Raw genomic sequence first — 13,184 nt, forward strand, 5'->3', positions numbered from 1 at the left:
CACCATGTCAGTTCAGCTTGTTGAGGGTCTTACACTTTTTCTGATTCTCCACCTTTACTAGCATGATGTGTTTTTCTAAGAACTGGTCCCCCCCGACAACATGCCCAAAGTATGTAAGACTAAATCTGACCATCCTTGCCTCTAAGGAACACCCTGATTTCACTTCCTCCAGGACAGAGTTGTCTGTTCTTTGGGCAATCCATGAGCCGTTCACTACTCCTCTCTCACATAACAACTCAAAGGCAGTGTTTCTTCTGCCATTTATTGTCCAACTTTCAGATGCATATGGAGTCAGTGAAGATACCCATTATATGGATCAGGTGCACGTTAGTCTTTAAACTGACATCATTACTCTTCAGTTGAAGAGGTCCTTGACAGCAGATTTTCTCAAAGCAAATAATTTTTACACTGAAAGTATTTTATTTTAATATTTTTAATTGTTGCACATTTTCTTCTTCTCCTCTCTCCCTCCACCAGCCCTCCCCACAATGCACCCTTCTTCCAGATTATTGTCATACATATACTGCCTAATATAATCCCTTTCAAATAGTTCTTCCCTTTTTCTGATTTAATGAAGTGTCCGTTATTTAGCCACTCTTTTCCCATTCTCTCCTCCATGTCAGTACTATTTTATAACAGCAGTGTTCTGAAGTACTTGTACTTTTGTGACTGAGATATTTCACTCAATATAATGTATTCCAGACTTGCCCATGTTGTATAATGTTTTACAAGTCCATTGTTTTTCAGTGCTGGATAATACGCCAGCGTGTTAAGGCACCATAATTTTTCTACCCACTGTTTTGTTGATGGGCACTTGAGTTGCTCCAATCTCATCACAATTGTGAATAACGCAGCAACAAACATGGGTATGCATGTCTTTTGAATTCTTGACTGATGCTACTATAAGTGCTGATTGCAGATCCAAGTAACTGAGAATGTTGACAACTTCAATCTTTTCTCCAGCAAACATAATGTTGCCTATTGGTCCAGAGGCAGCCTGGTCCCCACATAATCATTCACTGAAATCTCTGTGGAGCCATTTTACTCTAAAACCCATTGGGGTCACTGTGAGTCAGAATGGATCAATGGCAAATGGGTTAGTATATACAAATGGCTTTTCTACCTGTTTTCAAAGAAGCCCTGATAGTACAGTATGTGACACACTTAGCGGCAGACAGCAAGTTCAGTGGTTTGAAACCAAAGAGATGTGGTCACCCGCGCTGTAGAGATTACAGCTCAGAAAATTCCATGAGGCAGCTCTACCCTGTCGCATTGTGTTGTCTGGAGTCAGAATCAACTCAACAGTAACAAGTATCTATTTTCAAAAAATATTTGACACAGTGTAGACAATCACGGTGACTAAGACAGTGGCCCAGTTTACAGATAAGTGGCATCTTATAAATGCTCCCACCCAAAAACACCCCACAAGTCCCACAATTAAGCACCCATTTACACAGGATTGTTGTGTGCTGTCGAGCTGGAACCAACTCACAGCTGATCTTCCAGCAGGCTTTCAGAGGCAGTAAATCACACAGGAGGAAATTTCTCATCCTTCTCCCAAGGAGCAGATGGTAGATTTGAACCACTTTCCTTTGGGATTGCAATTTAGCTTCTTATGACTAGGCTACTAAAGATCCCCTTTACACAGAGTAAGGAGAGACTGTTCCCATGGGTTAGACAGATTGGTAGATCCAGCTGTAGAGATGGGTCTATTGCAAAAGCAGAAATGTGTTCACTGAACCAGGAACTCAGTCTCTACACCACACCGGGGCAAAACCCCTTGGCTTTGACATGTCTACCCCTTGGTAGACTGACATGCGCCTGGTCATACATCTGCTCTGATAGCTGCATCAAAATTAGATCCTACTCTCCTACTAATATCTTTTCTCTTTTTTTTCTATTTCCTTCTTAGTTCATAGTTTCTTGTGCAAAACTAACCATAAAGAGGTATTTGCTGAAGGTCTACAGTCTTCTTTTAAAATGATCCCAAATACCCATCTGCTGATCTAAGGGCAGCCAGTCAGCAGGTCTGGGCCAATGTCAATGCAAGAAGATAAAGGATCATGCACCCCTGGCAGCGCTCGGATGCCAGACATAGCTTCTCACCAGCTGGGGGAGGGTGGGCTTCTCTGTCAACGTGGAAGGAGCTCAGGCTTGTAGCTATGACTTCCAGGTGTCGCAGGGGTGCCACATAGAAGGCAATGACAGTAGCTTCTACTCTGACTCAGCATCCTAGCCTCACACAGATTCTCTATCTTCTTTAATAAGGGGATTCCTCCTTTCCAGCTCAGAGCATGCAAAGTAAAGTGATGCATCTCTGCATTTTCTGCCTAGAAAAGGAAGGATATGGATACCACAGAGCAAGGGGCCAGAGGCAGCAACCATTTAGAAAGGCTAGGCTGAATGTTAAGGGCGTAAGTAGTTTTGAGACATCCACATCTGAGCAGGGGAAATGTAATAACAGCTCAGCCACTATTATCTTGCGACCTCCTGAATCCCTTCAGGGTTCCATTTCCTGTGACCATTAAAAGGCGCAGGGTTCAGATACAATCCATGAGGGGGTCACATTAGCACCACACATCAGGCTTATCCAGTAGACATAGTATAGGTCACCAAGAAGGATGTTCTGAAAAGAAACCATGTCTGAGGCTGCTCAAAATGTCTTTCCTAAAAAAATAATTAAAAAAAAGTCTTTCCTAAAGAACACCAGGAAAGTACTAAGAAGAAGGAGAAAGGAAAAAGACGAAAAAGGAAACAATATGTTGCCATTGATTGATCCCAGCTCATGACAATGCTGTTTGTTACAGAGCAGAACTTCTTCATGACATTCATTCTGCTATAATCTCTATGGACAGACTGGCAGGCCTTTCTTCTGCAGTACAAAGAACTGTGAGTTCCGATCATCATTGGAGCCAAGCACAAAATGTGCCAACCAAATGCTATCTTCCTTCCAGGGCAATAACATGGTAAAAGTTCTTGGAGTAAAGAAACATGGTTCTTTTTCAGGATTCTGTGACCATCTTTCTGCATTACACATAGCCAGACACTATAAGTTTCTCTAGGAAAATGATTAAGACAAAATATACCAAGTGCCAAGTGTGCTCATGAAGAAGGAATACAAGAGCACACTTAATATAAGAACAGATCTATTGAGAAATGATCCTTAAACTCAAGCAAGGAAGAAATTCTAGGATGTCAGGCTATGTTGAAACAAACCTCTTTTTACAGTAATGACTTTAGTCTGAAATTTATCAATCATAATGTTTGTAGATATTAGACCACTGGTAAGGCAATGGCATAAGAGCTTCTGTTTATGTGTTTGAGCTACAAAGCAGAGCCTTTTGTACTGCTCTGTAGAAGAGTTTACGTACACAGTGAAATGCTGCTTGAATTTCTGCAGTGATGACTTTGGTCACCAAATTAGATCAGCGAGCTCCAGACTGCATATCTCATCAGAAAATCATAATCAACCTCATTCACTCACTCTCTCATCGCCATCAAGTCAAAACTGACTCAAAGTTTAACTTTCCAGTGGTTTTTCTGAGACTTGTAAGTCACCCAGGAGGAGACAGCCCATCTTGGAGCTGCAAGTGGATTTGAACTGTCCAAGAGACACTGCCTTTGGTCTAGCACTACCGCTCCCTATGGGCTATGCCACCGAAACTCCTGAGGAGGTAAACACTGAAAGAATTCCCTTTCAATTTGGCTTCCATGGGCTATCAGAAGGCAGTCCAAATAGTGTGAAGGTAAACATAAGCCTTCGTCAGTTTCATATTGTGTAATTCTTTCTAGAATTTCATATTTTCCTGACAGTGAAAAAGAGCAGTTCCTGCCTTTGAGATGTACAGGTAAGGGACACCCTCTGAGAAAATGACAACGTTCACTCATAAAGACATTTAGCAGAAACACTGAGCTCTAAGATAGACACAGGAGCTAAAATAAATATTGTATAAACAAAACAAAAATAAGAGTGTCTAAGGTATAATCTTGGTTTTCTATGACTGGTGGTGGAGAAGGCTATTGTACCTGATATTTTGGTAGAAAAATAAAAACGTCAGTAGATTGTCTGTGTACAGGCTCCGCCAGGTGGACACATGCATGGCGATGACTTACAGTCTGCTGCCTAGTTTCTACACACTTCTTTGTACATTTATGTGAAGTTGTGTTTATACAGTTGTGTCTATATCACTGTGAAATGATCCTCTGTTTGAGCCCAGAGGTCCAAGGTGATGAGCACAGAATCTTTCAGCCCAAATGGAAATATTTTTTAAACCAGAAAGACCACTTCTGAAAAAATGACCTCTGACCCTGTTCCCAAATACTTACGAAGCAGGTGCCATTCATCTTGCTGTATTGTCTTGGTCAAATTGAAAGGAATATTTCGTAAGCGGATTGGCTGAGAAAAGTGGTACTTGATGGCTGTGCATCTCTGTGCAATACCTTGAAGGGGGGAAAAATAAATAAAGTATTTACTGGCCTTGTAGATAAATTCTGGAGAAGTAAGACAGAACAATATATGGGAAGGAGGGGAGGGATCTTTCAGTGACTCTCATTAACAGGGACAAGTTAGAGCAAGAAAACCTAAAACATCAAATCATTTTTAAAATTGCATTTTGTTTTTAATGTACTAAATTTTATAATGAGCTATGCTCCCCAAGTTGTTTTTCGACAGAATCTGTATCATCTAAACATAAAACTCATCAAGAGAAATGTCCTGAAACTATACAGGTGGCTGGTAGTAATCAGCTTCAACTTTAAGTTAACACAGATGAACTAACATACACCTATCTTTGACCCAGTCTCCAATTCTCAAATAAGCTGTATCCAAAAATTCATGAGGATGTTCCTTATTTGAACATGCACACTCTTTCGCTCTCCAATTCTCACTGCTGTCAAAGTGGAAATGACTCATAATTGACCTTCTAGTAGATTTTCAGAAGCTGTAAATCACACGGGAGGAGATTGCCCATCTTTTTGCTACAGAGCAGGTAGTGAATTCAAAATACCCATTGTTTGGTTGGCAGCTCCCTACCCACTGGGCCACCAGAAGCCTAGACGACATATTTCCGTAGAAAAAACTTTCTACATGGTGCTTTGGACAGGAATCGGCTTTCTATTCCATCCATTAAAGCCTGTTTAACCCTTGCTTTTGTTGTTAGCTGGAATTGAGTCAATCCCTGTTCCTGGCACCCACATGCACAAGAGAAGGAAATACTGCCCAGTTTGAAGCTACCCCTGTGATTGGCTGCAGATTGGACTCTTTGGATCCAGACAGTTTTCACCGTCTGATTTTCAAAACTCTTATCACCAGACCTTTCAGCATCGTAGAACACACAAGTCTCCACTGACTGATGCATGAGGGACACTGGCCAGAGTTCAATCCACATCACCTTCTACAAAGTGGGAATTCTATCAGGAAACCATCAATGCCTCCTACTTAACTTTTAAACAGCTGGATATAATTCTTTGATACTCACTGTGCTGGCCTAAATCTTAACACTGAGAAAATAGGGTAATGTTGGAAAAGGAGAGGAAACTCCCTACAAAGACTCCCCCTAAATCTGGCCATACAGTGAGCCCAGGAACAACACTGTAAAACAGGCAAGTGTGTCCATTGGCTGATTTCGATACTATCTTTCCCCCTAGGCTTTTCTATGGTATCAATCCATATGGACCTATTTTTTTTTCTATACACATTCTGAGTCTCGTAAAAATTACTTACTCCACCTTCAAAGCAAAAAGCATAAACAAAACAAAGAAAAACTCTTCTGTTTCCCACTGCAAACCATCTTGGCCAGTTGTTAGGAAAAATGCAATCTGATTAAGTTAAAATTATCAATGTCCTTTTACTCTGGCAGCTATTAAAAAAAATCTCCATTAAGGCAAATAACTCTCTAATTAGTAGAACTGAGTATCTTACAAAAAGTGAAATAAAAATAACTCAAGCACTAAAAGTGGGAGGTTAACATCTGAGGAAAGTCTGCATTGTGATCAGCTCAGCCCCTTTCATGAATGCACCTACAAGATCATCTTCCCAAGAGTCTCTCATACGCACATGGGAAGGATGCTTGATTCACAGGCCTGGACCACACTGCATAGTCTAACACACAATGTCTAATGTGGAGCCTAGAAACCAGATTTTTAAGAACCACCCCAAATAATTTTGATCCAGACAGCCTTTGAATCTCACCTTCAGGGGGGAACTATAATAAATTTAGACAGCTTTGATTTTTTTTAGAAGCTTCTTTTTCCTTCTTAAACCATAGGGTGTGGGGTTTTTTAAAATTCAAAGACACTCTATATTTTTGTTTGTTCCTTTTTTTAGCATGGACTTATGGGAGTGGTTGTAAGGTCTATGACACAGAGAGTCAGGGGAATAGTAACAGGTTACATATCAATTCAGTCTCAGTGAGAAATGACTGGTCTTGAAAAGTGTAAATAGTTCCATATGAGGACAAAAGATAAAAGAGGACAATAAGGACTATAGTAAATGGCTACAATTATATTTTTTTAAAAACTACTATGTTCTCTTATACTCATCTACTAGTTAACACTGAGGCTCTGTATGAGCAAAAAATAAGCTAAAACAGAGATGAAAGTGTGCTCCAACTCATCCAGAACCACTCAGCCAATGCTGGGGGATGTGATGGTCCTGAATAGTTAAGGAAACCTCCATCCGATTGTTAGCTGACCCCTGAAAGCAGAGAGTACCAGAAGAATGCCTGTTATTTCATTGACTATGCAAAGATATTTAACTGTGTGGATCACAACAAATTGTGGCTAACAGTGAAAAGGATGGGAATCCCAGAGCATTTGATTGTGCTCAGGTGAAACCGTTGCCTAGAGCAAGAAGTTGTTTTCCAGACAGAACTAGTGAATACTGAAACACAGTCAAAAAGAAGCACATCAGAGATGTATCTTTTCTCCATAACTTTTCAATCGATATGCTGAACAGATCATCAAAAGGGCTAGAGACTTGATAAAGAAGAATGCATCAGGATTCATAAACAGCCTACATTATACAGATGACACAACCTTGTTCACTGAAACTGAAGACTTGAAGCACTTACTGCAGAAGATCAAGGACTGAATTCCTCAGTATAGATTGCATCTCAACATCAGAAAACAGAACACCTCAACAGTCAGGACAATAGTCAACATGATGATAGATGGAGAAAAGATTGATGGTGTTAAAGATTTCATCTTTCTTGGTTCCATAGTCAACAACCCCTCCACCAGCAGTCAAGAAATCAAAAGATAAGTGTCACTGGGAAAATCTGCCATCAAGGACCTCTCCAGAGTGCTAAAGAGCAATGATACCAATCTAAAGACTAAGGTATGCTTGATCCAAGCTATGGTCTTCTCAATTGCTTGCTATGCATCTGGAGAGCTGGACAATGACTGGATGACAAAAGAAGAATTGATGTCTTTGAGTTGTGGTGTTAGAGAACAGTATTGAACATATTCTGGACTGCCAAGAGAGCAAACAGGCCTATCCTATGAAACCAGTTTGCTCCTTGGAGGCAAGGATTTTGAAACTTTGTTTCACATACTTTGGGCATGTTGTCAGGAAGGACATGCTTGGAAGGGTGGAGGGTCAGTGCAGAAGAGGAAGACCCTGGATGAGATGAATTGACTCAGTGATTGGGGTAATGGAGGCAGGTGTATCACAGACAGAAAGGTCCTGCAACTTTCACATCCAAGTAACTGGATCAATAACTAAAAGGTCTATGGCTTGAATGAGGTGCACTTTTGCTCCTTAACCTTGGAGAGGTCCTTGACAACAGATTTTCTGAAGTAGAGAATAAGAACAGAGTAATAGAAATGGTTTTTATTAATAGAAATTCTGAAATTGAAAGGTAATACTGAGAAAATTGCAAAAATTACCCATATGGGCTCAAAAGAAGAGTTTAACAAGCAGAGACTAGAATCATCAAACTTGAAGATGGGTAATTAAGTTTACTCTATCTTAGGAGTATAAAGTGGGGGTGAAGACAAAAACTAAGCAATATTAGAGACCTGATGGTGGGACAAAATAAAATAATTAGATTCCTAGAAGGAGAGAAGAACAGAACAAGGCAAAGGGAATATTTTAAAAATTAAAGGTCAAAAGGTTGATAAAAATACAATCAACTCATACAAGTAGCTTAAACAAGAACAAATATGGTAAACACACAGAAAAATTCACAGCTGAACAAATGATAATTAAACTCCTGAAAACCAAAGACAAAGATTCTTAAAGCAGCAGAAGCGAAACAATGTATCACATACAAAACCGAAAACCAGCCAACCAACCAACCAACCAACCTCATTGCTGTCAAGTTGGAACGAGCTCATATTTATTTGATCCAGTGGGTATTCAGCTGCTATAAATCACATGGTAGGAAGCTGCTTCTTTCTCCCAAGGAGCTGCTGGTAGATTGGAACTTCTAGAGAGGTACCACCTGTGGGTCAGTTGTGCAACACTCCATGGACGAGGCCATGAGAGCTCCTTTCACAAACCAGGATCTCCCTATAATATGAGCTAAAAACTCACCTGAAACCGTGAAGGTCAGAAGGAACTAGGATGACATCTCAAATCTCAGATACAAACAACTCTCAGATAAGAACTCTGTATACAGCAAAGTTATCATTAGTAAATTATAGCATTTCTAGATAAATAAAAACGGAAAAGCTATATTACTAGCACATTTGCCCTATAAGAAACAGTAAAAGGAGTCCTTCAGATGGAAACCAGAGAACCCCAGATAGTAACTCAAATCCATGTGAAATCAAGAGCACCTGTAAAGGCATCTACATTGGAATACATAAGACGGTGTAAATAATAATGATACTTGTAAATGTGCCGATAAGCATATAATTTATAAAGATGTAATTTGAATGATTATAATAACAATAATAACAAAGAATGGGAGAGGGAAAAGGAATAATACAGAAGCTAAGTTTCTGTGCACACCTGGCTTGGAGGCTCCTGTGTAGTGGTTTCACTCTGGAAGATGATTTCTCGCATCTTGATGAGGATCACGTAAGGAAGGTTTCTGGTTGTGTTATTATTGGCTTTTATCCTACACAAGAGGATGTCAGGTGACTGGACTTTTGCCTGATTTAGCTAATCACGACCCAAGGGTGGAGGGTCTACTTGATTTACTGTCAATAGCATTTGTTGGGCTTGCCTGTCTTTAAAATACCATTGGGTCCTCAGGTCAAATTAATTCATTTTGGGATGAACATTCTTTAAGTGGTACAGGAGTCATCTGTCTAATTGCTGCACTGAAGTAACTTGGAGTTGCTGCGATGCTAAACATAGTCATGTCAAATACCATAATGGTTACCCATCATGCACAATGTATGGAGGAGCTTCCAGATTGATTCAGATTTGGAAGCAGGAGTCACGTTCACTTTCTAAACCATGTGCCCCTGGGAACTCTATGAACATAGAGAAATTATATTAGTTATAGAACAGGGTTCAAATATTTTGTTCATAGTGTCGCTATGAGTTGTATTTGAGTTGACAACACTTAACCATTGCTAAGTGAGACTAGAGTTGTTATATTTTAGAGGAACAGTTTTCTAAGTTGTACATCATTCTTCTGTCAGTTTCCTGTACTCAGGTAATCTGGGTTTGCTGTGATGCTGAACCTTGTGCCACTGGGGTGTCAAATGCCATAATGGTTGCCCAAAGTGGACAACGTTTGGTGGAGCTCCCAGTTTAAGCCAGGTTTGGAAGCAGGAGTGGTATCCACTTCCTAAACAACATGCCTCTGAAAACTCTATGACGATGGTTATAGAAAGGCTTTAGGTCTTTTGTTCATAGAGTCTCTATGAGTTGTGCTCAACTCGACGGCAATTAACAACTACAACAAGAAGTTTCTGTGTACTGATGAAATTAAACAAAGAGCTCTGGTGGCCCAGTGGGTAAGAAGTAGCCCTGTTAACCCACAGGGGGTATCTCTCTGGCAATTTGAATCCACCAGGGGCTCTGCAGGAAAATATGTGAAATTTCCTGTGTGATTTACAGGCTCTAAAATGAGCTGGTCCTTACTCAGTGGCAATAAGAACGTGGTATGTAATTAAAATTAAGTTGTATTAATCCAAACCAGAAGGTTAGGAATTAATACAGTAATTATAAGCTCAGAAAAACTACTAAGAGTGTAACTAAAAATAATAAATAATACAATAAATTACACAAAAAATACTGGAAAGTGTCTATTTACTAAAGAAAAAAATAATAACAATGGATGAATAGAAGAACAAAACATAAAACAGTGTCATGGACTAAACGGAATTTCCCCTATAATAAGCTCTCAGATTCCTAGGCTATGATTCTCAGTGGATTAATAGTTATATAATGATGTAATAATTCCAAAATATAATCTGATATACTATCAGTTCACAGAGGATGAGGATGGGATATAACATCCTTACTCAACTCATAGTCCTGATCTGATTAATGTACGGGAAATTTTCCTAGGATATGGTCTGTATAACTCTCCATCTTGAAAGAGGTAAAGAAACAGATTTCTAAATAGAGATGGAGCAAGAAAGAAGAGCCAAGGACAGAGTGCATCCTGTGGACCTGGGGCTCTGAGCTGAGACTCTCCTAGACCTGAGCAAGACTGATGCCAAGACTTGTGGAGAACACCAAAGAGCACCAAGCTCATGGGGCCTGAGAGCAGGCCCTTCTTCCAGAGCTGACAGAGAGAGATAGCCTTCCAGTAGAGATCGCACCCTGAATTCACTTTATGGCATCCTGAAGAAAAATAGCACAATATAAATAAAGACAATAGAAGAAGAATTGAAGCCTTGGAGCTGTGCTGTTTGAGAAGAACACTGAACATCTCATGGATGGCCAAGAGAACAAACAAATATATCTCATACGAAGTGCAGTCAGAGTGCCCCTGGGAGGCAAAGACGATAAAGCTTCACCTCACATACTTCAGGCATGTTGCTAGGGCATGATGCTTGGAAAGGTGGAGGGTCAGTGAATGAGAGGAAGACCCTCCATCAGACAAACTGACACAAACTGCAGCAATGGGTTTCAGGAAGTGAGAGGATAACATAAGAGAGGAGTTCATAAAGTCACCAGGGGTCATATTTGACCTGAGGACACCTAACAACAACAACAAAGAAAACTGTAGGCCAATATCCATTCTAAATATAGAAACAAAACTATTAAACAAAATACTAGCAAACTGAATCTGCCTTTTGTTGTGATGTGCTGTAAAGTTGGAACCAACTCATGACTGACCCTCCAGTGGGTTTACTGCCCCCCCAGTGGGTTACTGCCCCCCAGTGGGTTTCCTGCCTCTGAGGAGGCAATAAGTCACACAGGAGTCAATTGCTCATCTCTCTTCTGTGGAGCAGGTGCATTCAAACCATGAGCTTTTGTGTTGGCAGCGCAGCTCTTCACCACTAGGCCACCAGAGCATATTAAAAGGTCACCACCAAGTGGGGTTCACCCCAGGAGTGCAAGGCTAGTTCAACATGTGAAAATCAATCAATGAAATACACTATACAGGTGGGGAAAAGGAGAAAAATTGTATGATAACTATCTCATGGATACAGAAGAAGCCTTTGACAAAATACTCAACCACCACCTGACAAGCTAGATAGGAAAGGCATTATTCGTTCCACTAAGCAGAAAAATCTGAAGCTCAGAGAGGTTCAATAACTAGCCCAAGGCCGCAGTGAAAGACATTAACCAAGCTAGCTCTACTGTTCTACTGTTAGCCCAACTTTGTACAGGACTCACTCAGGAAAGATAAAAATCCTTAATGTTTTAGGAATGTATCTTAAGTCTATGGGTGGTTAAACTGTGTTATTAAATACACTGTGAGTTTAAGAGGGAAGCAGGCAGCAATGAGACCAGAGCAGGCTCTTCTGGACTCAGAATTGACACTCAGAGTTCTATCTGTGTATTATCCACACTCTTCCACACATGCTATTTGGAGAGGAGATGTGCTACAGGGCAGACTCAATGGCTACATGCCATCCACACATCACTGAAGCAGTTTGACAGAGAACGGTCAAGGCAAGGAGGAAGCTCTCAGACCCAGGGGAGCTGCGCTCCGAAGACCATCAGCAAGAGGGAATTACGGGGTTCCTTTAAAATCCTTGTCAGTCTCTTTAAAGCCCATCTCTTCCTCTGCCCCTTGCTGGGAACAGGCAGATCTCAGCCAGCAGGGAGAGAGGGAGGAAGGAGGTGAGCAGCCGGCCTGGCTCAGTGTTTTCTTGCTGCCCCAGGGGCGTCTGACATGTGCCAGGAATGAGGTAATCAGTGCACACATCTCCAAATTACCTTTCCTTTCCCAGTGGGCTCTCAGGACGAATTTAAACTGCCAAGAACACAGAATCGAGGAGGGAAAGGAAGTGGGGAGGTGGGGATCATGGAAAGGTCTGGACTGGACAATAACAAGCACACTCAAAGATTCCAAAAAGTAGGGGTTGATGGTAAGCCCGGGGCACCTCAGCTGAGTTTGCAAGAAAATGTTATCCAGGCGCAGTGTTTCACTCTGTTGGAAGATCATTAAGAGACCAGGGAGATTTAGAAGCGAAGGTGGGAGTGAAGGACAGATCAGCAGCCGTGTCAGCGCCCTACCATTAGCTGTTTTATTTCCTTGTTCTTAAACACTTGTTCAACTGTCATAGCACAAAGTCAAATAGAGTTGAAGAGGAAAGCGTACTATTAAGGTTTGGCCCCCTACAGCGCATACATATATAAAACTGACAAAATCAAGCTTGACTAAAGCCCAGGAAAAGATCTGTAGCTACTTGATGGCTTGCCAAAGACAAATGAAATATTTTTGATGAAAAAGCCATTCTACATATATACATATATGGTGATAAAGACAGAAGTTCCACAAACGTTATGTTAAGGAGTGATGCTGAGAAGATCCACAAGGAGGCATTAGATTCAAATGGTTTTCAAAGCCATGCATGCAAACTCTGAAATTAACTGGCTGGCTGGGATTAGGGAGCCACGAATCCAGCTCTCAGGAAAGGAACACAAAAGGCATGAGTCCACAGCACCAGATGGCACCTCACAATGGGGGGAACACACACGCAGCAGGGAGAAAAGAACAAGTCGTGGTCTATATTTAGTGATTAATTAGCTTCTTAAAGAGCCAAGGAGAGCCACTTTTAGGATGATATGAGCCACAAAACAAGATACAGAATTGTGTTGC

At 40.9% G+C, this 13,184-nt stretch overlaps 1 protein-coding gene across 1 annotated transcript in view; it reads right to left on the reverse strand.

The window, feature by feature from the left end:
• The window catches only part of LOC102866956 (transmembrane protein 178A-like), a 98,056-nt gene that overhangs the window by 22,637 nt on the left and 62,235 nt on the right, over positions 1-13,184 (reverse strand). The window contains exon 2 of the mRNA XM_006882332.1: positions 4,327-4,440. Coding sequence (XP_006882394.1) covers positions 4,327-4,440 — 114 coding nt within the window. The remainder of the gene's footprint in view (positions 1-4,326; positions 4,441-13,184) is intronic.

The sequence above is a fragment of the Elephantulus edwardii genome, unplaced genomic scaffold (assembly GCF_000299155.1).
Source record: "Elephantulus edwardii isolate Elephantulus edwardi_28Jun2011 unplaced genomic scaffold, EleEdw1.0 scaffold00019, whole genome shotgun sequence".
Lineage (NCBI taxonomy): Eukaryota > Metazoa > Chordata > Mammalia > Macroscelidea > Macroscelididae > Elephantulus > Elephantulus edwardii.